We start from the raw sequence: 26,304 nt of genomic DNA on the forward strand, positions 1-26,304 counted from the left end.
TCCAGATGTTATGGACTACAATCCCCATCAGCCCCTGCCAGCATGGCCAATTGACCATGCTGGAAGGGGCTGATGGGAATTGTAGTCCATAACATCTGGAGTGCCAAAGGTTTGTCATCACTGCCCTACAGCATTGTGTGGATAGACCTGGAAAGATGCCTGAAGAGGTTTCTGAGTATTCAGCTCACCTAGTTTGAGAGGCTACAAAAGTGTAATGACAGTGCATGAAGAAAGATCAACAAGGCAGCACAAGCCTTTGTCTACCCAAGGTGATAGTGGTAAAACTGAGCACCCAAGCATTTCCTATAAGTGGGACAGCCTCTATATGTCCAATGGCATGCGCCTGTCCACTGAGGGCAACAGTGTGTGGCTAAGGGGTCTCAGGGATGGACTGGTGCTGATATTGGAGCATCCTTTGGTCTGGTGTTGGTTGGCTGCTGTGGTGTTCAGGCACAGGGGAAATATACAGAGTTATACAGGGATGGGCTCCTCACATGTACCAAAAAGGGACACGGACAAGGAGAATGTAGCCCATGCTGCCAAGAAGCTGATGGCAGGCATGAATAGTGATGTTTGCCACATCTTGCCTTATAACTTGGTTCTCTTTCCCTGCTTACCCATAACAGATGGAGGGTGGGATTCAATAAAGCTGTGGCTTGATTTTCCCACTCTGGTGATTCTTTGTCATCCTTCCCTCCCAGCTGATTGTCACTCCAGGCAAAAGTATTTTAACCCTTTCTTCTCTGACCAATTTCCACCAAAATAGTTCCCCTGCCACTTCTTTCCTGTCTGCAGGAGAAAAAAGATATTGCTATCCAAGCAGACTGTCTGTCCCAACTGTGTTCTTCCACTTGAACTGCCAGCCTCCAACAGTTACTTTCCCTTAAAATACAGATGCTTGGAAACTTTTGCTTTGTAAAATCCAGTTTGGCCCTGAGGGACTGTATAGGGGTAGTATGTTTCAAGCTATCTCCTTTTTCTAGCATCACCCCAGAATGTATTACCACAGTTGTTGAATGTTGCAAAGAAAGAAATCATTAGATTTCTACAATTTAAGACTTCCAAAGCTGCTACTGCAAAAAGAGCATCATTCCCTAGTTTACTTCAATATAACAAAAAAAGGGCCAGTTTTCTCAGAATCCCTAATTGAGAAGACAACTGCATGTCAGAAAATCTCAAAGGGCAACAAGACTGGGAGAGATTGTAGAAACTGAAGCATTCAAGTCTTCCAGAAGATTCCGATCTCCAGTTAAAGGTGGCTGACTGACACAGCTTGAAATGACAACCCAGACAGTGCCTTGCAGCACTTTTACATATTATAGAACTGTGTTGGTAGCCAATGACTCCATTGGCAAGTAGAAGCAAAACCAGAGAGCATTAAAAAAAACCCCAAATCATGTACACAAAGAAATGTCCCTTAACGGTGGCAAATCTTAAGAAATTAGGAATTGGACTATAAAACTTTTTAAGAGGGAGTTTTTAAAAAATGCATGTGGGTGGAAATATAACAAATCTACTTTGGAAATACAGTTCATTTCTCGTTGAACACATCCAGCGTTAGGCGGAAGATATAAACAGGAATTTCCACCATTTTTTTCTACAGCAAACTGTTAATTGCATTCAGCACAATACAAATAATATGCTGAAAAGGACTGTGCTAAATACTGATGGACTACAAAATTGCACATTCCACTGACCGCAACACAAAACAGGCCAACTTTTTAAGCAACTGAAATACACAGTAGCATGTTTCAAACCTTTGCAAACAGTTTGTGCATTCAATTCAGTTTTCAATCTGGTTTTCATCGTTATCCAGTGTTTTCCAACTTCTGAGCGTCACACGCATGGGTCTTGCATGCAGCCCCAGTGTGGCTTAAGCGCACTGTCCGATTTATCAAAACAGTTCATAATGTTGTTGTTGATCCTTTTAGCAGTGCTGAGACTGTGCCACAGGATCTTCTCATCTCACTTGTGTTCTTAACAGTGGATTATCTGTAAAAATTAAGGAAATCATCGCACCAAAATCAATAAAAGGTTCAACTTGGGGTTCCAACATGCAGGCAGCGCCTACTTTGCAGACTGACAGGGACATGCTGACACAAGCAGCTTGTAAATTGCATCATTTAAGCCCTGCTTTAATTGCCTTTGAGTTTAGCGATCCATGTATCAAGATGCAACAGACTAATGAGTTTGGAAAATCTGTCCTTTTTTTCTGAGATAAGTAACCTCAGAGGTTACATATTATACTCCTTCCAGGAATGCTTCTACCAGTCCCCTTTCTCAACCCAAGCTTGTACTTCACAATAGCTTTGTGGTAGTTCCTTGCTATACTGAAGCAACAATGACTATTACTGGCAGACTTCTCTTATCACCAAGCAATATTTCAGATTTTTCAGGGTTTTAATATAGTTGTTAGTTGTTTGTATATGATAGTCATACAAGTGATTTAATGCTCCCTAAGTGGCTACACAAGTCTAGGAGTTTCCTACTTACCTTTAGCTTCTTGGCTAGGATAAATTTTCTGAAATGGCTTAAACTCATCAGGAGGAGGGAATTCTTCCACAGAATGGAAAGTAAACTTAGCCTCAAAATCATCTGAAGAGTTCAAAAGAAAAAAAAAGCTCTCTCAGGTAAGACCACAACATTATAGCTAAATAAGTTGTAGGAATCATAGAAAAATGGTACAGGAAAAGTCACATGACTCCTCTTAGAAGTTTAGAATAATTTGATTAAAGTTTTTGGGTTTCCCCCATTCTTTCTAAAATGCTGAGTTTCTATTGTCACTCCTGTGTAGATCAAAACACTTAAATATGTTTTAATGCAACCACAATGTGCAGAGGTTGATTAAACTCAGTACTTTACAGAACACGATTATGGGTTGGATCCAACCAGCTTTTATATTCAATGGCCCCAATTCCTCTCCCTACCACAGCTCCCATTCCACAAGGCTTTTGTCCACGCAGGTTCCATGATTTTCAACATAGCCTTTTCATAGTCAAAGCAGCCTCTACCTTCCTTTTTCACTAGTGTAAGATCTGCTTGGATACAACCCTATGAAGCTCCCTCATATTGAATAAGACCACTGGTATTGTCTACTTGTACAGCAGCTCTCCAGATATAGAAATCTCTTAAAATTTAAAGAGACTGGAAGCCAAGCTTAACACCTGATGCTGACTAACAACTGATGTTAGGCAGAAGCTGTGGTCCACTGAAATATTGGGGCCATTATTGCTTATGGGCACTGGACAACATGGGCACTAAAGAGCCCGGGTCTACCCATAGGAAATCCTGAGACTTGCCTACCACCCATAGGAAATAATGGACAGGTTATTGCAAGGGTAGGTAGCCCTGGGCAGCTTTCATACCACAATGATTTCTCACATTTCAGCACATGGTTTTTAATGGTTCCACATTTTAATTGTTCCTCATCCTCCATGTGGGAAAAGACTGTTAACGAGCTATTCCTTTTTTTCCACTCTCCAACCCCCAACCCCCCTGCTTGCAAAGAACTCAGCATTCCTTGGGCAAGTGACTTTGGGTATCAGCAGCCTTCTGTGTCTGAAGGTGAAACTTGGTCAAGCATTAGTTAGCTAATCTAGTTAGCTAATTGCTTATGGGCACTGGACAACATGGGCCAGAGAAAATTTATTACCTTGCACTGTGTAAAATTTCTGCTGCGAGGGCAATTTCACGCAGAATCCCCTCAGCAATCAGACAATCCAGAAAAATCACCCTGGTGTGGAAGCACTACTGGAGGACTTACCTGTCTGGTATCAAAAAATGGCAGGTGGTCAGCTGACCTGGCAAGCAAGCTCCTGCACTCCTCCCAGGCTCTGCTACTCCACCAGATTGGTTGGCAGGATCCTGTTTCTTGCAAGGTTTGACTGGATCTTGCCAGCCCAGGCTGCAAGGTCTAGCTAACCATTTGCCATTTTTCAGGGCTGTCCAGGTGAGCCTTCCCTCCCCAGACTATCAACTATTGTGGGCTACTAGCCAATAGTTACCAACAGAGGCCAGGTGTACTTTCCATTGGAAAAAATGATGCAATTATTTGAGGCAACTGGAACCATTATTTTTAATAACCAATACACCTGGCCTTTATCGACAAATCAGGGTTTTTTTTTGGGGGGGGGGGGGTTAAAGGAATAGCAGACATTGAGTAAGAACTGTTTGATTGGGACAACCTCCTCTGTCTCCCTCCCTGCCCCTGCTACCCCAAGTGGTGAAAAACTGAAAACTGGTTGGGATCCCCCAAAATCCTGAAATGATAATGAGAGTCCACAATCAGGGTAATGCAAACACGCCCTCCGTGAAAATGGGATCTGAAGTTAACATGAAACATTTTGAAGCGCACACCCCAGCTCAGTTGAAAATTTGGAGAAGTTACCACTTATGTGCACAGTTCCATTCTTAAGTGTAGGATAAAGCTCATGAGTAGCCGCTGAGATTTGGGCATATTGGCATTTGCTTGAGAGTTCAGTTGTTGGAGACCTTGCAGGAGGCACCGGTGGTGTCGTCAGTTTTCCTATGAAGAAGAGAGCAACCATTAGGGAAGGGACTCAATATAATCAAACAGCATATCAAATAAGAATTCAATTATTTGGACACAACATTTTAAAGCTGCACCTATTTACATATTCATACCGGTAATAATCCCAACATACAGGCCTAGTTGGATAATACCACTTTGAACTGCAGGTGAAGACTGCAAGTTTGAAGGTAAAGCATATTCTAAAAATCCATTTAGAATACTCGATCCCTGTGGAGAAAGTTCTAGTCCAGTTCTTTTGTTGGTGTAAAATTTGATGTGCAAGGATTCATTTTTACTTGGAGCAGATATCAAAAGTGTTATGTTGGTATTATTTTTTTCCAAGACAGTGATTTTTCACTTTTGCGGTAGGTGATTTGGGTTCCTTTTGTAAGAAAAGCAGGATAATCCTGATATATTCTCTACACAATGACAAGCTTTTCTCTTTTTTAGCAATAGAGACCCTCTAAACTTTCCTCTCCATCCCACCCCTTATTTTTATATAAGCCCATGTATTTCGTAGTCATCTACAGAAAGGCCTTTTCAACATTGCTCTCATTCCATCCCAAGACTTTGAACATGTCTACAGATGGAGGAGATTAGAAAAAAGACTGATTTCGTTGGGACGGAACACGCTTTCCAAAGAATAATAATGAAAGCATGAATAAGCAGTTCTTACCTCCACCTCTACCTTGTCTCCTCTTCTGTGTTAGAGCAGCTTGCTGTGGGCCAGGAGGGGGAGGCGGGAGGGGCAAGGATTGAACGGTGGTCTTCTGTAACTGGGACTGTACTAGCAGAGATTTGGGGGGTAGTGGTGGAAGAGCATCCTGACTGTTATTTGGTGAAAGTGGCGACAGCGAAGATGGCCTGGATGAGGAAAAAGTGGACGTTGTAGGCCCTGGGGGAGGTGGTGGCGGAGGCATGGGCGGGGAATTAATTCTCAGATCCAGCTGAGAGGAAGATGGGCTGGGAGACTGGCTAGTTCTCCCTGGAAGCCCACAAGGAGGCACAAGAGGCAAGGGAGGAGGAATGGCATGCGAAGGAGACGCTGGCATTTTACAAGGCTTGTCGCTTTGTGGAGGGGGAGGGGGAGGAATGTTTGGGGAGGTTGGCTTGTCAGGGCTTTCTGCAGGGGGAGGAGGAAAATGTGGGGGAGGGGGGAAGATAAGCGAAGGTTTGCCGGAAGGAAGTGGAGGCAACGGTGATGGCAGAGGAACAGCTGGAACAGTGGGACGGGCCGATTGCTGGGCCCCAGATATTTCCAACTGATCTGTTGGCTTTGGGCTCTCAGGTGTCATTTGGGGGCTGCCATTCGTTTTTCCATTACTGTTCAGCGAGCCTGGAGACTTTGCAGGAGGCGATGTTTTCACCCCCTGAGACGGTCCAGAGCGATTCCCTACAAAAACAAACCAAAAACTTTAGGATTAGAAAATAAATTCATACATTCACATCCCACTTTTATGTAGTATCAAACTTCAAGAACAATTTGATCCAGAAAGAAATACGTGGATCACAAATACTGATGTAAGTTGACCAAGATTCTTCCTGCTTTGCTTTTTGATAAATGGACAAAATGTTTTCTTTCCATGAATTTCCACTGCCTGTTACTCCAGTGGTTCAGCACAAGTTGTGCCACAACCACCAGAAATCCTAAAAGTATATTTTGCTTTTACACACAGAAACCTACAGTTTCTGTGCTTCTGATTGCAGCCAAATCTCTTGAACGTCTTTTTATAATCCACAGTGAATGTGAAGCCATGAAGCAGCTGCCACATCTAGCGGTTGGAGGTGGATTGAGGTGCTAAAGGCAGTATGATCTCCCCCATTCCTAATGCTATTTGGTGATCTAACAGCCTCATTCAGACTAGGAACAGGGACTCCAGTGCCTCCCCGTCCCCTCCAAATGGCTTTCCTGCAGTGCAGGAAGCCCAAAAGCAGTGAGGGAAGCCCCCCCCCCATTCCCCATAGGGGAAAGCAGAGATACGTCACAAAAAATGTGGTGTATCTCTGAGGCTGGCTTCGCTGATGCAAGGGGGCTGAATAGGCATTGAAAGCTAAGGTCGGCTCCACCCTGGAAATACCCCTACCATGCCGATGCAGTTCAGGAGTACTGACACGGAGCTGGGCACTGCGACTTGGCATCCTTGGCCGCCGCAGAAGCATGGTACCCCAGAGGAGGCCCACTGGTGTAGGTCTGTGCTGTCTCCATGGGGCAGGGGTAGGGAACCTTTAACACTCAAAGAGCCATTTGGACCTGTTTTCCACAGGAAAAGAAAACACTTGGAGCCGCAAATAATTTTTGGCATTTAAAATAAAGATAACACTGTATATATATATAGGGTTTTTTTTACTTTTTACTACACTCATTCTGAGAAGCGCATGAATGCGCCCGCCCTGCTGCCTGCAGGGCGGGCAAGGATGAAGCCAGCGGCTTGGCCTCGCCAGCTGCAGGGAAAGCACCCGCCCCGCTCCAATGGGGCAGGCGAGAGGGGAAGCCCGCGTCGCAGCCCAGCCGACCATAGGCAGTTGGTGCGCCCGCCCTGCTGCCTGCAGGGCGGGCAAGGATGGGGCCAGTGGCTCAGCTCGTGGAGCCACAGTGCAAGGGCAGAAGAGCCGCATGCGGCTCTCGAGCCGCAGGTTCCCTACCCCTGCCATGGGGGATCCCCCCCATTGGGCTGCCCGTTTGCCATGTTTACAATGTTGCCCACATAAATTTCATTCTTTTGCTATATTTTGATAGGGAAGCTATAAAGGCACAAGGAAGGTTGTCACTAAGAATACACATTATACAAACAGCGTCAAAGAGTCATGCTAACTAGAGTTCATTTTCTTTAATGCCAAAGCATGAAATCTCAGGATAGATGAATTAGCATTTTTTCCAACTTGCATCTGTTTATATATTAATAATAATATTAATATTTCAAGATTTATACCTTGCAGAACTCAGCCTACCAGACACCCAGATGACTTCCAATATAACATTAAGACAATGTTGACCAGTTTTATAACTATTTTTCGGGTACTTAGTGGTTGTTTTATGCTATTTTTATGCTCCCTGGATTGTTAATAATGGGTTGTTTGGGATTTTTATAGTGATAATTTATAATGTTTTTATGATTTTATGTTATTGATTTTGCTTGTAATCTGCTTTGAGCAGGACTTGTGAGAAGAGACATATAAATAACCTAAATAAAATAAATAAATTCACAAACTATATCATAAAAACATCCAACACAATAAGCATTAATAATAATGATGGCAGCCTATAGGTAAAAGAGACACTGATCTATGAGCTAATAACATTCAGTAATGGTAGAATAGATTTAGAGAGAATAAAAAGGAAGGGGGTAGAACCCCAAAACAAAAGTTTAGGCAGAAAGGAACCCTTTCACCTGGCACCTAAAATGTTTTTACCTGTCAAATCTCGTTGGCCAACTGGTCTCAGAACAGGAAAACCATCTGCAAAGAGACTTCCTAGTGCCTGAGGGACATCATTTCTGCCCATTCCTAGGCTTCCTCCTTCTCTGTTGGCCCTTCTTCTGGTGTCTGAAATAACAAAAAGACCATTAATTATGTGTTTTTCTAACAAGATTCAGGAATTACAAGGAACAATATTTGCCTTGCCTTTCTCTGCAATTACTGGTACATGCTATTGCAACAGCTGTAACAGGGTTATAACATCCTAAAGTATAGCACCCTCTGCTGTACAAATAAAGGTAGGAAAATGTCATCAGATGGTCTCTCCCCAATGAATGATAGGTAAAGCAACCCAGTACTCATCTGATAACTCGCAATGTGTGAGTGGCTATTTAGTGAACAGCAAAGATAACTTCTGTTGGTTTTGGAACTGTGGCTGTTCATTTTATTGAGTCATGTCAGAATGTTAGAAAGATGGAGCATTTCCACAAATAGGTTTTTTTTTCTTTTGTAGTGGTATTTACTGGTATTGTGTCCTTGCATCTTTTTGGGGGAGTGGGAGGGAGAAGCTCTTCCAAGTCTAGATGGGGGAATTAATGGAAATTGGTGCAACCTTTATATGAGCACTGACATACTCCCTTTTTAAAAAAAACACTGTCCACAGGTATTATATCTTGAAAGAAATCATCCATTTCCTGCACAAAACATTAATTGAGTCTGAGGGCATTCATTCATTCATTCATTCATTCATTCATTCATTCATTCATTCATTCATTCATTCATTCATTCATTCATTCATTCATTCATTTATTCAGGATGTAGACTAGGAATGGAAGCAATTACAGAACTAAAAAGGCTTGCCAAACACCATTTATGAATTACAGAAATATAACAATTGAAAAATTAGGACACTGCATATAAAACACATTAAAATCCCTTTAAGATTCTGCTGCATAATATACTTTTCGAATCCTACAAATCAAGGGACAAAATCTGGCGACTTGGCATGATAATGTGAGGATTCATATCTGATGTGTCTGAGATCATTCGAAATGACTTCAGGTCATTTGAAATCCTGTTGGTAGCTTGAGATGGAAGAGTCAACATAGCTGAGAAACCTGAAGTATCAGGTAACATAATCGGAAGTATTGAGGTATAGATAGGCAATGGATTGAAAACCAAGGGATTGTTTTTAAAGACTAATTTAATTGAAAGGAACTCAAAGATCATATGTCAGTTTCAAGAAAATAAACCAGGTTTGTAAAAGAATATGGATTAAAATACAAAAATGGGTGTGAGACTGCTTAGGCAAATGGAAGACCAGCTTGGGTCACAGACTGGCCCATTCAAACCTGGAGGTGGCAGGACACAGCACCAGTGAGACACCGCCTCACTGCCTCTAAGGCTCATTCCGCACATGCAGAATAATGCACTTTCAAACTGCTTTCAGTGCTCTTTGAAGCTGTGTGGAATGGCAAAATCCACTTGCAAACAGTTGTGAAAGTGGTTTGAAAACGCATTATTTTGTGTGTGCGGAAGGGGCCTAAAAGGGCTTTTTGGCAGCCTGGGGAACACAGAAAAGGCCCCCACCCCCATTGTAAAAAAGTCCCATTGAGCTCACAGGCCTTACTCCACCAAAAGATGGCATAAGTACAAGGGCTGGGGCACCATGGTCCCAGCTCTCAACCCTGGAAAGAAGCTGAGTAATGTTCACCCAGCAGGATGCCAGCACAGCCCCGCGGCAGCCCAGACTTCCAAGTTCTGCGACGATGGGGCTGGCACTGCCCCCTCCATTGGGGTAAGTGCCTTGGGGAGAGCAAATGTGCTGCCGTGAGGCAACGCTGCTCCCTAGAGCCCTTTTGCCCTTTCCCCTTTGGTTGGGACTGTAAAGCATACACTACTGCCCCAATCCTTTTGGTTAAACCCATTCAAAGAGCTTTAAAGTAGAGTTACCTAGGTACTTCCAGACAAACTACATGCTTTGCTTAAGCATTAGGAAAAGATTATGACCAGAGAAAAAGATAAGAACTTTCTAGGTGACTTTAAAAAAGAGTCATTTCCCTAGTGGACCAAAAATAGCTAGACTAATAAACAGTTCACTAGTCCAGAGAGAGCATATAAAATAAAGGGCTTGAAAAAGGCTGATAAAAAAAGGTTAAATCATGAATGAGGTCATGTCTACAGGAAAAGGAACATCAGTGCCTAGCAGCATTTCAGATTGTGTGTAGGGGTGGGGAAATTTACAAAAAGGAACACATCAGTTACAAAATTCATTTTAATTATACTCATACTAATTGATGGGTTACTTCCGGTGAAGGTTTGGGGCTTTAGGGAAAATAAGGGAACAGGTCATGTTGGTGCCCAATATGACAAAAATATTGGTTTACTTTATACAGAAATTCCCAAGTATAAATTATTATTTACATGACATATATTGTGCCTTCTATCAAAGAATTTACAATTTAAATGTTGTGTGCACACTGCTTTGCTCTAAACCCAAAGACTTACTTTCAATTTGAGGTGCGCTTCGGTCATTGGTCTGCACTACCTGTCTTAAGCGAGTGCCTCTCCGGATCTGAGATAACAAAGCATTTCGACTTTTGGAATCCTCCTGCCTAGATTTGGGAGACTCCAAGCTTGCCTGGAAAAGATTGCAGACAGTAAGGTTTAGTGGAGCCAGAAAAAAGAAGCAAACAGAGAAAGCAAGAGACTCATAGGGCTGGATTCAATATGAGGGTCATGCAAGGATTCCTTATATTTCCATTGTCTCCCCTCCCAATTCCCATTCCTGAGGCTGCAGAACCCATGTGGAAAAATAGCTATATTGGTCTGAATGTTGCATGGGGAGTGGATGGAACAGTTTCCTTCTCTATTTGATGGAAGAGAGCAATTTGCCCCCTTCCCAGTGCAGCCTCACAATGTGCATGACTATTAATCCACATGGGTCCCATGATTCTGGGAGTGAAAGAGTTCAGGGGGAAGGGAAAGTTGGGAAGATTTGTGCCCAGCAGCACCGTATTCTGATGGATAGCGGAATCTAGGCCACGGCCAATTACAACCACCTGTGCCTGTATTCGGCTTTCTATATAAAGACAACAGAGGCCAGGGAATGGTCTGAACATATCGGATGTAATTCTCTGAAGGGAAGCAGAATGCCTCTTGGATAGGAACCCCTTGTAGGCCAACCCGAGGCCTTCAGATGAAGGACATAAATGAACAGCTGAAGTAAGGATTCTAATTCAGAACCACAAGACTAGCAGGGAATCTTGAAAATGATGGCATGTCAATGGGCAAATTTGCAAAATGTAAGAGTTTAGTAAGAGTTTCCTCACCATAACGAACTATAAGACCCACAGATTCACTGTTTTGTTCTGACTGCATCTTCCCCACCCTTTGTAATCTTTGGTCTGATTTCAACAGGATGATGGCTGAACACAGTACATGTAGCTGCTTTGCATGAACAATAGCAGCCCAGTTTAAACAAGATGGCCTACACATGCACCTAGGCCCACAGGAAAATGTTTTTGCCTCAGCCAGCATGGTGTACATCAAAATGTTGGTATGCCATTTTGTGAAATAGCAACATTTATTTCCACTTCTAAATCAACAGGTAATTAATTATTCAGCACAATAAACAGTGAGCTGCAAGTTACGGCAGCACCAGACCCCATATTGTGCTGGCGGCTGACCATGTAGATCAATTTTTACCACTAAGCAAACAGCAGCTGCTGTAACTGGACCAGGGCAACTAAAGCTGCATTGTGAAGATTCTGCATTTTCTGTCCATTGCTGCAGCAATTGCAGAATCATGCCCACTGGCAGTGGACTATACATACAGTAATTTTCTGCACATTTTCCTCCCTCAGTCACTATTTTCCTTGAATGGTGCCCCCCCTGCTGCACAACCAGAGGGTGTTGTTTTTGTTTTAATTAGTGATTGCTCTATCATTTTTCATTAAAAAAAAGTCCTCTAGCAGTGTGGAAATAATGGCCCGGAGGGGCTACTAGAAGGAATATGGTGTGATGTGAGAGAGACCGCTGAAAATGAACACCTTCACATCTAGAAGATAACACACACAAAACAGCTTTGGGAAAGAGTACACTAAGAATGAAGAAGGGATAATTGGGCTAATATGTCACATAAAAATGCATCTCCTCTTTCTGCCACAGTCAGCGCTACCAGGAGGTACAAGAGACTTCTCTTCACATAACTGCAACACAAGGTTCTCAAAAGAAGCCCTATGCCACCTTCTGCTTTCTTAACAATGAATTGGTAGGTAAGATGGAATGTCCTCAAAGAAGAGACAAACCATAACAACTCATTACTCTTAGTCATCTGACAGGGAAGTTGCCTCCAGGTAGAGCAGTCCTGGATAATCTCATTATGCAGAAAGCAGTTGAAATAAACCTAAAATTAAGTTTTGGCTTGAATTAAAGGGGTCCCCATTCTTTCCCCATTCTTCCCCTGATCAGTCAGAATAATGGCTTCAGAATGCGGGCCAAAAACCCCTCACAAATGGGCCTGTGCACAGATAGGGGCCATTCTTTTACAACCCTGGTGGAAGCCTGAGGCTTGTGGAAAAATAAGAAGTGTATGTGTTCATAAGGTAGTGTTTAAAAACTCCCCAAAATCACAGAATCTGCTAATTTAGAAAAAGAATGTGACTGCAATTTCATCAGAATTCACTGAAAGATCTTGGCAGCAATTTGTTGGGGAGGGGGCTACCAGGCAATCCTTAGACAACTTTGTCAGAGATTCCAAGCCCATGTTAATGCCAGCATGAGGAGAAAAAAACGACCTAAAAAGATAAAAGATAGGAGAAAGGGGAAGTAAAGCTGGAAAACTGACAATGGGGAAGGAATAGAAAAGGTTGGGGGAGGGAGGGAGGGAGGGAGAGGCTTCCAGAAAAAGAAACAGACAAGAGTAGGTGGGATGGAGAGACAGCAGGAAAGGGGGAAGGCTGCTGGGAAGAGAAAAATGTAGAAGCAGAGGGAGACAAAAAGCAATGGGTTAGTGGGTGGGAGAGAGAGAAAGAAAAGGGGGGGGGGGGGAAGCTGCAGACATTACCAGAGAAGACAAAGAGGAAAAGCAAGAAGGAAAGAGGGAATGGAAAAATAAGTATTCCCACCTGAGTCTCCCACTTGTTATTTTCTAATGTACCTATGAATCTTTGCACTTTTATAAAAGTAGAGCTAGGCTGACCTGCACATTTATGCACAGGTAGGGAAGGAGAAAACTATTAGCAAAAGTTATTTATTCTAGGGTCAATTACCCATAGCATTAGGGATCCATGATTACATTCCATAATGTGTATAGTACATATAAGTCTTTAAAACTAGCTAATGACTGTTCCCTCCTAAGTTGGGTAGGGGAATAGGTGGAGGCTGTTCCCATCATGCCATCTCCCTGAAAAGAAACCCTCTGAACTGCTGTTAATATCAGGGTGGAGGAAAAAAAATGAAAAGAGATCATGGAAGAGATTATTTCTGACAGGAGAAAGAGAACAGGGGAAGGGGGACAGAACCCAGATCTAAACTTTCCCTACAGTTAGTTTTTAACAATAAACACAGAAATTTGCTTACATGACATGGAACTTGCCACTTTGTGAATCAAAGACTCTAGGGCACAGTCCAGCCAAAATATGCAGCTTTTCAGTGCTGTTGATATCAGAGGAAAACTCTCTAAAATCCATTCTACATTTCTTATCTTTTCTTTGCTTTTTGTTTCTAGACTGAACCATTTCAGGATGGAGCTTGAGGACTGTATGAACATGTACCCACCTTTATGGGTTGGATCCAGTCAGATTTTTGACCAGATCTTGCCTAATTCCCCTTTCTTTAACAGCCCCATGCTTTTATATATGCAGGTCCCATGAGTCTCAGCAAACTCTTTTATAGTGGTCAAAGAAGATCCCTCCCATTCTCACCAGCAACCGACCCTATATAATCAAGTCTCTTCCCAATAATAGAATCTCTGAAGTATACTTATATGCATTTACATTTTTTTGCCAATTATTTCTTTCCCCTGATAATTGTTAGCACCTCTAGATGGCAATCATGAGTGATACTAAGGCCGATAAGATTCCTGGGGGTTGATGTAAAATCTCCTTAATAATCTGGTTACCAATATTCTAACGACTAAATAATTTGCAGGAAAAGGCACTGATGAATATATTCCTTTATACATTAACCCACATCATTCAATCCTCAAAGGCTTTGAGAAATTTCAAAAACACATCTACTACTAAATCCTGTTTACCATCGTTTTCAAAAGTTGAATGGTTAATATAGCATGTACTACACAAAGTGGAATTTGCAACCAATTGCTTTCACTTCCTGAATGAATAAACAATACTTACTGTGAAAAACTGAAGAAACATGACAGATAGAAAATATTTCCTGAATTTTTGCTTTTCAATAGTCCCCTGAGATAATTTATTTCTGTACCTTCCAGCAAGGATTTTGTGGTAGCTCTGCACTTGGATTAGAATGGGACATGAGCAAGCTATCTGGTTTAAATTTAGATCCAACAGCTGCCGTTTTGTTCATGGGTTCATATGTTCACAAGTTGTGTCATTTGTGCATACCATACATAGTCTAACTTTTTTCTTAAGTAGAAGTCTGAGAAGATGAAGAAGAAAATGCAATACTTCTAAAAGGTTGTTAGATTTTTATATAAAAAGAAGGCATCCTCAAATTAAAAATAATTTAGAATAGGATGGTGGTTTTTTAATGTGAAAGAATAGATTTAGGGTTGGATTCTACAAATCTCTTCTACTAGGTTGGATGCTAAAATTTCCTTATGCAGAGGCAGTGTGGTGTAGTGGGTGGAACTGCCTGGGAAGACCTGGGGTCAAATCTCAACTTGACCACGGAACTCACTCTGAGAATTTCCTCAGTCTAACCTACCTCACAGGATCAAATGGAAAAATCAAGGATCATGTACACTGTGCAGAACTTGTCAGAGGATAAAAACAGGTAAAACCATTGCTCAGTGGGAGGATGACTTTTTCCACAATGAAAAACTTGACTTCTCATAATAAAGCAGGAGTCTGGTGGGACACTTCAAACATCAGCAAAACTTATTACAGCATATGCTTTATTGACACATGTTCATGGTCTCATAGTGAAGACAAAAAAGCCGAAGTAATTTTTTCTAAGTATTCATTTCATAACACAATACATATAGTATCTTATCATTATGACTAAGACAAGTAAATGATACATGACAGTATCATGTCATTTCATAACGCAATACATATAGTATCTTATCATTATGACCAAGACAAGTAAATGATACATGACAGTATCATGTATCAAGCTTTTGAGTACAGCAGATCAGGTTGCATGTTACAAACAAGAAAAAAAATAAAAGCACAACACAGCTTACATCAATAGAGAGAAACAGACACAAGGGAAGCATGGAAGGAAAAGATAGGTGATGGAAGAGATCAGGTTGTCAATCAGAACTGATATGCATTTATATTCTTCCAAAAAAGGACTTTTGATAAGGCACCTCACCATAGACTCATGAGTAAACTCAGCAGTTATGGGATAGGCTCTCTTACAGATTGAAAATCGGTAAATGACAGAAAGCAAAAAGTATGAATAAATGGACAGTTCTCTCAGTGGTGGGAAGTAGGATAGGTAGTACAGCAAGTAATATTGAAAATAAATGATGCGGAGGACATGAAAGATGTATAAAATTAAGCACAGGGTGGAGAAAGTTGACAGTCATCCCCATCCAAACTCGCAGGCGGCAGACCATGGTGCTGGTGCAGTGCCATGCCGTCACCTCCAAGTTCAGAAAAGTCCCGAGCCGTCGTCTTTCAACAAGAAATTAATGTTCCTCAAATAGTGAAAATTCAGTGGAAATGCATTATGTACAGACACAGTGACAAAGGTGTCAGTTTTGTACGCTTTTTTCTTTTCATTATTGGAAGACAAAACCTGTACTTCCACGAAGAAAAGCGTGTTGGCCTTTCACTAAGAATCCAAACACGACAAGAATAGGAAGTTCATTTGTTTTACTGAATCCCCAAGATGCACCTGGTAGATCAGAATAAAATTAATTTCCATGACCTTAGCTTATGAAATCAGAACTTGAACAGTTGGTTCTAATTTTTCTTGGCAGCCGTTAGGGGATTTCCTATTATTTCTCATATAAGAAATGTCAGGTTACATAATGAGCATTTCTTTAAAAAAAGAAAACAAAAATAGAATTAGTCATGGATTTAATAGGCTGAATGGAAAGAACACTTTTTTTTTTACCATGATGGCCTCCACAATATTTTTTCTCCCCAAATATTTTGGAAGTAAAACTCCATGAAATTGGGAAATTGAGGAACTGGATATCCCAAGAATGAGAAAGAAATATGGTTAATCTCCTGAGAGAAGATTCAGGAGCAGCCAATGCTCACTACATGCTCATACTGATCCATGGAGCCTCAAACATCTCTTCTGTGTGTGTGTGTGTGTGTGTATGTGTGTGTGTGTGTGAAGTGCTGTCAAGTTGCAGCTGATTTATGGTGACCCCATAGGGTTTTCAAGGCAAGAGACACTCAGAGGTGGTTTGCTATTGCCTGCCTCTGCATAACAACCCTGGTATTCCCTGGAGATTTCCCATCCAGTTACTGATCAGGGCTGACCCTGTTTAGCTTCTGGGATCTGATGAGATCAGACTAGCCTGGGCCATCCAGGTCAGGGCTCTGAGCTTGACCCCAAGAATTTTCTCCTTTGCTAGATTGGGGATGATTGAGGAAACCAGCAGGTCTGAAAAAAATGCATTCTTCGTTCTCACACCCACCAATTTTAATCGGGTGCAAATACTGATCAGAAATATCAACTACATCCATATTTAAACTAACTAAAAATTACAAACTTGTTAAGAACATAAGTGGTAAGAAGCCATTATGACATAAGGTCTTTTGGTTTAAGATCTTTTGCAATAAACATGCATTAAAAAAAGTCCTAATCTTCTAACAGCTAGTAAACAAACACAAAACTCACTAACCCTCTTCTGATTGTTTGGATTTTCCGCTTGGCTTCTTTTCTCTGTTTACAACTTTTCTTTTTAAAGGGGATGTATTTGGTGTTCCAGAAATATGAGCAGGCATTATTCTATAATTATTATGGTCTTGTCGAGCACAAGACAGGATCTTGCAATATTTGAAAGATAATACTTGCTGTGTGTTCATAAATATCCTCCCAATTATTTGAGCAGTTACCACTATCTGCTTTAAGGATGTCTTCAAGAACATTGTATCTCATGGCAGTGGTATTAGGCTGCACAAAAACACACCTACTCTAAACACACAAAGCACACAGTAATTTTCCAGAAAGTTACAGGGGGATCAGAAAATGCAAATACTTTTTAAAGAATTATTTAATGTATATAAGTTGTACTCTAACATTAAAAATGCTAAATCACATACTACCTTTTATTCTCATTCCTACAGTAAAGATACCAAACGTAGAAGTTATGTTAATGACCAGAAATATAGTCTTAAGTATACAAGGGTAGTTTTATTTTAAGGCTACAATAGTTACTCTAGTATGCCTACAGAGAATGGGTCACACTGAGAGAAAAACATGCAGAAATGTCAAACTTCTCAGTGAAAGACTGGGTAGATTATGTTTAAGGGAAGGAAGCCTGAATTCTGTGCTATTCACAGTGATAAACAATTTTTGCATGGATTCTGTTAAAAAGAGGGGAAATGTAAAGTAGTATGAACCAGTGTGAGGGAGTAATTAATGGGTCAGGGATTCATGGATCAGGGCCCCCTTCCACACACACAAAATAATGCATTTTCAAACCACTTTCACAATTGTTTGCAAGTGGATTTTGCTATTGCGCACAGCTTCAAAGAGCACTGAAAGCAGTTTGAAAGTGCATTACTCGGAATGAGCCAGGGAGAGCCAGAATGGCGTAGTGGTTAAGAGCAGTAGACTCTAATCGGAGAACTGGGTTTGATTCCCCATTTTTTCACATGAATAGTGGACTCTAATCAGATTTGTTTCCCCACTTCTACATTCCTGGGTGATCTTGGGCTGGGTGGTCTTCAGAACTCTCTCAGCCCCACCTACCTCACAAGGTGTCTGTTTTGGGATGAGGAAGGGAAAGGAGTTTGTAAGCCACCTTGAGTCTCCTTACTGGAGAAAGGCAAGGTGTAAATCCAAACTCCTCCTCCCCTTCTTCATGCTTGGGCCATCAAACTGACTGGTTTGAATAAATCACATACATACAACTTCTTGTCTGATGGGAAAATGGAATAATGCTCTCCACTGAAATCCTTAGAAGAGTTGGATATAAATGTGAGGAATAAAGGAATAGAAGGCACTGAAGCCTCAGTTCCTAATTGAAGGAAATGGTACACATTGCCATGATCTAAATGAGCTTCTAAAATGTTATGGAGCAGAATCCATGCTCCCTCTGAAAACAACCTCTACAAATTTATATGCTAGATAGCACATTTGGCAGGTTGGTTGAAAACTGAAATTCCATTTTTGTGCTTGCAAGATGCTGTGACAAAGTATATACAGCCCACTCTCTAAGAATGACTACCCTGTTTTGCAATGAAATACAAGAACTCAGCTGAATCTGAGCAATATTCTATCTAGGGCAGCATACTGTTTTCCATCCTGACCCACAAGTAAGAAACAGAGGCCAAATTCTCCCCCAGAAACTGGCAGTCAGCCTCAGACCATGAAGAATCCATCTAGCCAGCATGGCCATTAAAACATTCAACATTTTCATGAAGTCATCTAAGACATCGCTCATCACAACACCCTGTGGCAGAAAGTTTCACAAGTTAGTTGTGCATCAAGTGCTGTCTTTTGTCTGTCCTGAATCAACTGTAAATCAGCTGCTTGAAGTTCTAACATCAGGAAAAAGGTGAAGAGAGAAAACTGATGCACATTCTTCATCAGAAGCATAATTTCCCCACAGTAATATTTTAACCAAGCCGAAAACCCCCCAAACTCTTGTGCCTTTTTCATAAATGAGATGTTGTAATGTCCTAATCACTTCAGTTGCTTTTTTCGGCATCTTTTTCTGGCTCCACAACGTCATTGAGGCATTGAGCTTCTATTTCTTTACTTCAAGCTGTCCCTTGAAACTTGTCGTATTAAAACATTATCTCACTACTTTCAGTTAGCTGTAGAAAGTTTTGCAAAGGAAGGCAAAGTTTATGCTTTGTCTAACCAAAAAGATCCAGAGCTTCCTCTACAGCACTGCTGCACGTAATCAACAGAAGTCTGGAGCCCAACGTAAGTTCATCAGGATGGGCCTGTGGTGTCTGCATTCATAACAGTTTGCCATATGGGTTATCACATACATAAATCCCCAACACAGATCTCTAACTTGAAGCTGTATCGTTAATTTTCAAAGACATCTTTTGAGACAAATCTTCCCCGCAGAGCAGCTGTGAAGCCATATTTCCTAAGAGGAGGAATAAGCAGAAATATAGAACATTCCTATCAGGGAGGGAAGAGTGGAAATTTCACAAATGGCTTGGACTACGAGTGCTACTATAATTGTGGGACAGAAAAGGCAGACTAATTCAATTTGCATTGTGGAAGTTCATGCTGGTTCTCACAATAAATTCAGCAGCTGTAGCAACAGCTGTTTAATTTTATAGCAGGTGCGGGACATAGGCACCAAAGCCTTTCCCAATAAATTCCTCAGAGAGTGCTACGCTGTTGTGGTGACAATGTTGGTAATCCCTGGCCAAAAGCTATCCAACTGTCTTCAACCAAGACCAAGGCATTTTCGGCCTGGGCCCCAGCCTGGTGGAACTCTCTGTCTTGTGAGGCCAGGTGGGACTTAGCTCTGTTCCACAGAGCCTGTATGACAAAGATGTTCCCCAGGCTTATGGCTGAGAATGGTTACGGTGTCATATTAGATGGCCTCCCCCACCCTTTCTTTCCCTCATCCTTTCTTATTCCCTTCCCCTCCCTTTCTTCCCTTCCTTTTTCTTTTGTTCTTTTAATTTTTGATTCATCCATCCCATTCGAGTAGATAGCACCACTGCCATCTCGTGATTGACTATACTATCTCCATTTGTCACCATATGGGAATATTCATCCTTTAGGTGGTGGGGTCAGTTAGATTATATTGAGGATGACATCAATATACAGAATAAGATTATGTTTTAGTCAAGTCAGGTTTTTATTATTTTAACTGTAAATGTTATGCATATTGTATTTACATGGTGTCAGTTGTCCAAGGCAGGGTACAAACTGCATAAAATAAAACAAAATTTATTCTCACAGAGAATGACCTACATCTAAGGCTTCACAAATCTTCCAGCCAAAACTCCTAAAATCTCAACCATGTTTTGATGTAGATCACATCATCACATGTGTAACATCAAGGTTGTGAACTTCTCAGAGAGGTAATTTTGGTGTATGACAGTATAATTATACAATACAAGAATATGCCACGGTGTTGCCATGGTTCATGTTTCTATGGTGTAACAAAGGCACTAATAATAATTATTTTTATTTAATCATTTGATTAGTTAACATATAAGTATATTATCCAGTCATCTGTGGCTCTGAAATAAGAGCAATGTAATATTTTAATATCAGGGCTATACAATTCCTCTTCTAATTCACCTTTTGATCTCCAAGAGTAAAGTACACTTAACTATGAGTAAGCAATATACTACAAAGGCTGTTATTTGGTTGCATATTTCTCACCCATCACCAGAGTCCCTGGATGGAGTACACTCATAAAAACACCCAAAATTATAATTATATAAAACCATCCAAAACCCATCAACCATCTGTATCTACTTCCCTAGGCCCTCCCCCTCTAAAAATACATAACCACCCAGCCCACATACAGCCCATTCCAACACATCTCAGTGTTGGGGCTGGGGCTGAACCAGGAGACAGCTGGTTTATGATGGCTCCACCCATTTTCTGAAAAGTTGGTTGGGTACTAAGGTACCCAAAAACATCACATTTGAGAACCCTGGCATAAACTGTTGTTTGTTTGCCATTACATCTGAACAGCAATGCAAGGTTTGTATATTCCCTTCAGAACAATCAAGACTTCCAGCTTTAAGAACCAAAGGACATGTTATATACAAAGGCAAGGCACATAATGAAAGTAAAACAGTTTCCTGGGCTAGGCACACCAAAGCATTCAATCACTTTCCTGCCTTTCCCACTCCCACTAGGAAATTCCAGCAAAAAAATTAATGAAGAAGCAGAATTTGGGCTTGGATATAAACCCTCCACCTAAGCCAGGAGCCATTAGTGATCGTGTGAAGTAAAAACTTGACAGGACAAGTCTTTTTCTCCATTTTAAAAAGGAACAAGAACAACATGTATTTAGAAGAACACAAACTGAGGAAAACTCTGTGTTAAAGTAATAAATCTGTCTAGTGTACAGAGCTCATTTCCCAGCATGATACTTTCTGAATCAAAACAATCACCCCTTAAAAACACTTAGCTGTAATTCAGTAACTCTCTCCCACAGTCACAGGATCAGAGAGTTGGATGAATAACAAGGTCCATGTGCTATTATACCCAGTATCATTAACCTGTTCACCACATTCTCCTGCCAACACCTCACCTACAAGAACTCATTTCCCCAAAGACAAGACCAATGGTGAGCTTTCCCCCAGTAAACCATTTTGTGCTCCTTGGTGGTGGAGGTAAATTTCACTATTCTACCTATCCTAGAAATCTTGGTGCCATTTTTCTTTAACAAAAAGCTGATAGATTTTGAACAAACATTAGGAAAGGGGTGATTGGCCTTATTCCCACTAACTGTTGTAGCTCCAATCACACCACTACCCACTGCCATATAAAAAGAGAATCCTCACATACTAGGGGTGTTCCATATGACATCTCCCACTCCTCAGTCATTCCTTTTCTGCATCCCCCTGTAACTGAAACTGGATAATAGCAAGCCACTAGCTCTGCACAGGGGAGATCCATCCTACCAATAATTAATTGGAAGTAAACCTAATTCAGCCTGCTTTCCCTTATGATTTCCCTTCTGTTCCCTTGTTTTCAGGTTAATTGGTTGCTTTCTGTTCTCTTAAGGCTTATTGGTTTGCTCCTGACACTCATGAATCAAACATTAATTGTCAAGTTCTGCTCTCTTGCAGGGCAGCGAAAAGGGGTAAAATACAGCTTTTTCATTTATAGCCAGTCAAAAGCACCGCTTGTTTTGTTTTAAATTGTTTATAATTATTACAGCGTCATTACAAAATAACCATCATAAAAAGAACAGTGGCCTTGGCCACAAGTTCTTAAAACCCCTGCTTTAAGAGAACAAAGCTAATATTTCGCAACTGATTCACTAATGCTAAAAACAAAAAATTATTAACCAAGCTGAAAGGAGAAGAAAATTTAAAGAGACCCCAGATCACCTCATATTGTGTAAATCATGGCTTTGACAGTCCACAGAGGGCAGCATCGTGTTGCAACTGCATTTTACGTTTTTAAGAATCACCAGAAATCACGTCTGCAAAGAAAGTACAGAAAATGCCCTCTGGGTCGTCCATAACAGAGTGAATGAATAATGGCAATCGAAGATCAAATGGCTAGCTTCGAATCAGTTCTCTGTACAAACCTCTTCTCATCTTAAGTGGAACCCAAGGGTTATGAAAAGAAACTTGCTCTTTGTTCTAACGATTTGACTTTAGCAAAGGAATTATAACTGCTGAAGAGCTATGAAATCTATAGGCGGCCCTAGCATGTCTTCACCTTATGCTTGAATTGAAGACAGTTGCGTTAGCTACTGGTGGTATGGGATGAAGATTGTCAAGTTAACCATGTTTGCCACGTGCAACAGCATTTCAATAGTTATGTAACACAGCCTGAAGTTCAGAACTAAGCAGGTGAAAGCATGGAATGTGGATAAACTGTTGAATATGCACAATCTGGTTTTGAAGGCAGCCAAACAACTATGGCACTGTATACATGATCACAGTAAACGAACTTCAAATGTCAAGATAACCAAGGATAAGGCAAACAAACAAAACAGGACTTTATATCGTTTACATGTGGATGAGAAAATCTCTTCTAATATAAAAATGAAACAGTCATACATAATTTCATTAAAATGTGGCATTTTAAACAAGATTTTGTAGCCAACATAATTTCAAACAATATACAGACATAAATACATTACTTTGTATCATCTAACCTAATCACAAGTCAAGCCTTACCTGAGCGAATGAAGATGGTGATGACTGTGGTAGATCCCCTCCAGAAGAAACTGATGGAAGGGGAGGAGCTGGAGGTTGTGGACCACCTCTAGTAGAAGGAGAAGGAAGGGGTGGAGGAGGGGGAGGGGGTGGTGGACTTCCAGAAGAAGATGATGGAAGGGGAGGAGGGGGTGGTGGTGGACCACCTCTAGAAAAAGGAGAGGGAAGGGGAGGTGGAGGAGGTGGTGGACCTCCAGAAGAAGGGGAGGGAAGGGGAGGGGGAGGAGGTGGTGGACCACCTCTAGAAAAAGGAGAGGGAAGGGGAGGGGGAGGAGGCGATGGACCTCCAGAAGAAGGTGAGGGAAGGGGAGGAGGGGGTGGTGGTGGACCACCTCTAGAAAAAGGAGAGAGAAGGGGAGGTGGAGGAGGTGGTGGACCTCCAGAATAAGGTGATGGAAGGGGAGGGGGAGGGGGAGGGGGAGGAGGTGGTGGACCTCCAGAAGGTGATGGAAGGGGAGGGGGAACTCCAGAAGAAAATGGAGGCAGAGGAGGTGGGGGTGGGGGAGGGGGAGGGGGCGGCGGTGGCACAGGCATCTGAAGTTTTCAGTCTGTTACAAAAGATCACAGTAATTCCTGAGTGGAGGGGGAAAGAAAAAGAAAGAAGAAAAATTAGTTTATGGACTGTACACTGAAAGAGTTGATCCCAGTTTGGTTGCTCATATATGCCTGAAATTTGTTTACAAACCTTTAGATTTTGGATGGGATTTTATAGGTCATCTATGTACATTATTCCCAATATAACCTTGTAAATCAGCTTTGCCCACTGATAAATGGAGAGGCCTTTTTTTAATGATGATGAACCCAAATAAATAAATCATTAATCTTACTGAGGTCACAAACTGGTTCCTGAGCACTACAGAATGCAAGCAGTGGAAGGGCACTTGTAAACTTGAATATACTTGCAATAAAAAACCATGTAGACAGAGAACTAGTCACCAGGCAAAAGAGTAATGACATGATCTCACTTCCTACATGCAGGGACTTCTTGCTGTGCGTGGAAAAACATGTGATCACATGAGTTTGCACTTGAAAAGTGAATTGATTAAAAGAAAGTCCTCAATCAATCACCATGTAAAGACCTCTATTACTGAAATAAATCAAGAATTATTTTTCTACCTATCAAACAGTAGCAAGGACTATTATTGCTTCTACTTAGGGAATGGAAAGCATTCACAAGAGATCTGAGAGAAAAAAAAGACCAAGGGACTACTGTTGTATGGCGAAACTAACCAAGTTGTAAACAGAAGACCAATACATAAATTTAAAGAAAAATTGGAGTTTTATTCTGAGTATTATAAAGTGTGAAGTATTATTGAATTTTGAGAGCAGTTGTTATGATGTTGATATGTAAGTGTGCAAATGTAGGCATATCTCCTTTAACAGTTAATAGTTACTAATATTGATAAGCAATTTTAAACTAAGTAATTACAAGATTGCAGGGAAATTTTTGTAATTTTTTAAGTCAAAATATTATTACTCTTAATTTTGAATGACTAGCTGAATTCCTTCAATGTTGATAATTAATGCAGATCCATATTTTATGTGTTTGTATACTATTCTATTTTTTGTGTTTTTACGTTATGTTTTATGCTTTATGAAAAACAATAAATTATGCTTTAAAAACTAAATTAATCAACTGCAGTCTTAAACAAAACTATCTTCAGCCATTTCCTGAAGACTGAAAGTGCAATGCTAGTCACACCACCCTTGGGAAATTCTTCCATAATAGTGTGGCCACCGCTGAAAAGTTTCCTTGATTGGTGGGAGAGTCAGAAGGCCCTCTTCCTGTGATCTTCATTCCTGGCCAGGAACATACAGGAGAAAATAGTCTTTCAGATATCCCAGTCCAAGCCATGTAGGTCTTTAAATACAGTGTCCTGCAGGAAGCAACTGACTACCACTATTCTACCATCTCCTGTTGACCAAAGATGTATCCAAAGCATACATTTTCCACAGTTTAGCACAAATCTGAAGCCCATAGCAAGTTCTAAAATATTCCAACACAAATTCCACTTCCTCATTTGCCTGTTTTTGCCTTGTGTCCCTTTACGCATGGAACTGTCATTAGTGATTCCACCCAGAGGCACAGATTTTTGTCCTCCCCCAAGACATATTGAGCACATGCTCCGTCTTCCTTTCTGCTTTGTGAGTCACAGAAACATAGCCAGCACCAGCAGCTGGAGCTTCTTATGCAACATTTAGTCTATTTTTTCCTTGCTCAAGACAATCTTTGTATGTTCCTTATGGCCTCGTTCAGAATATTGTCCCCTCATTTTCATTTATAACCTGTGCCACGTTCAAAGCATGACAAATCCACACAGGCACACTTTAGCAATCTTTTAGACATGGTATGTTTAAAAACTTTCCTTGTAATTTACTCCTCATTTTGGGTTGAATTTGAAACCACATGGCCTTACGTGAAAGGAAAACAAATACAGATATAAAAATAGGCTGTAAAGGAAAAGCCTTGCATAGCCAGTAATTTCAAGACTTGTCAGGCAACCGGAAATACTATTTCTGTTTAGATATCTCATGTAATCAAGCTTAGGATTCCATCTTGTTCAATAGGGACAGAGGTCAGGGAGTCAACGCCAGTTTCTGAATACAAGACAAAGTTATTTGGATAGCAACTGGGCCATTTTTTGTTCAAGATGATCCAAAATTTCAGTTTCATTGGTTCAAGGGGCAATTCTGATTGGGTTCTGATTGGGTCAGAAGCTTGCTAGACCTGACCATGGGAGACTCAGACATGTATTCTACCACATATGTGCAATGAATGGGCAATAGGATCATATAGATCTTTCCATGGAGCAACTAGACATCTATGTGGGTTCTATAGGTCTTTAATACAGTCTCTGGGTTTATACTGAGAGTTCCAGCACTGTAGTTCCTTAGCCATGTCACCTGCCTCTTGCTTCAATTAGGTGTGAAGCTCTGATAGTCTGAAGACCAGATTTTTGAAATCTAATATTTGAAGACTCCCCAATACAGGACACTGGAGTTTTTTTTTTCACCATACAATCTAACTATAAAATAGGCATCCAAAAGGTATTTCCCACAGCTTGGCAATCCGCACTTCACAATACCAGCAGCTGACCTAGATACAGTCAGCTCTGCCTATAACTACTT

At 41.1% G+C, this 26,304-nt stretch overlaps 1 protein-coding gene across 1 annotated transcript; it reads right to left on the reverse strand.

Moving 5' to 3' along the window:
- Positions 1–129: 129 nt before the first annotated feature.
- WIPF3 (WAS/WASL interacting protein family member 3) lies at positions 130–23,328 on the reverse strand (the record flags this gene model as incomplete). The annotated part of the gene is made up of 7 exons (XM_048510480.1): positions 130–1,992; positions 2,494–2,595; positions 4,388–4,525; positions 5,208–5,924; positions 7,943–8,074; positions 10,454–10,586; positions 23,137–23,328. Coding segments are annotated over 7 exons (1,446 nt in total), but the record flags the coding sequence as incomplete, so codon positions are not given.
- Between the last annotated feature and the right edge of the window lie 2,976 nt (positions 23,329–26,304).

This window comes from Sphaerodactylus townsendi, linkage group LG11 (assembly GCF_021028975.2).
Source record: "Sphaerodactylus townsendi isolate TG3544 linkage group LG11, MPM_Stown_v2.3, whole genome shotgun sequence".
Classification (NCBI taxonomy): domain Eukaryota; kingdom Metazoa; phylum Chordata; class Lepidosauria; order Squamata; family Sphaerodactylidae; genus Sphaerodactylus; species Sphaerodactylus townsendi.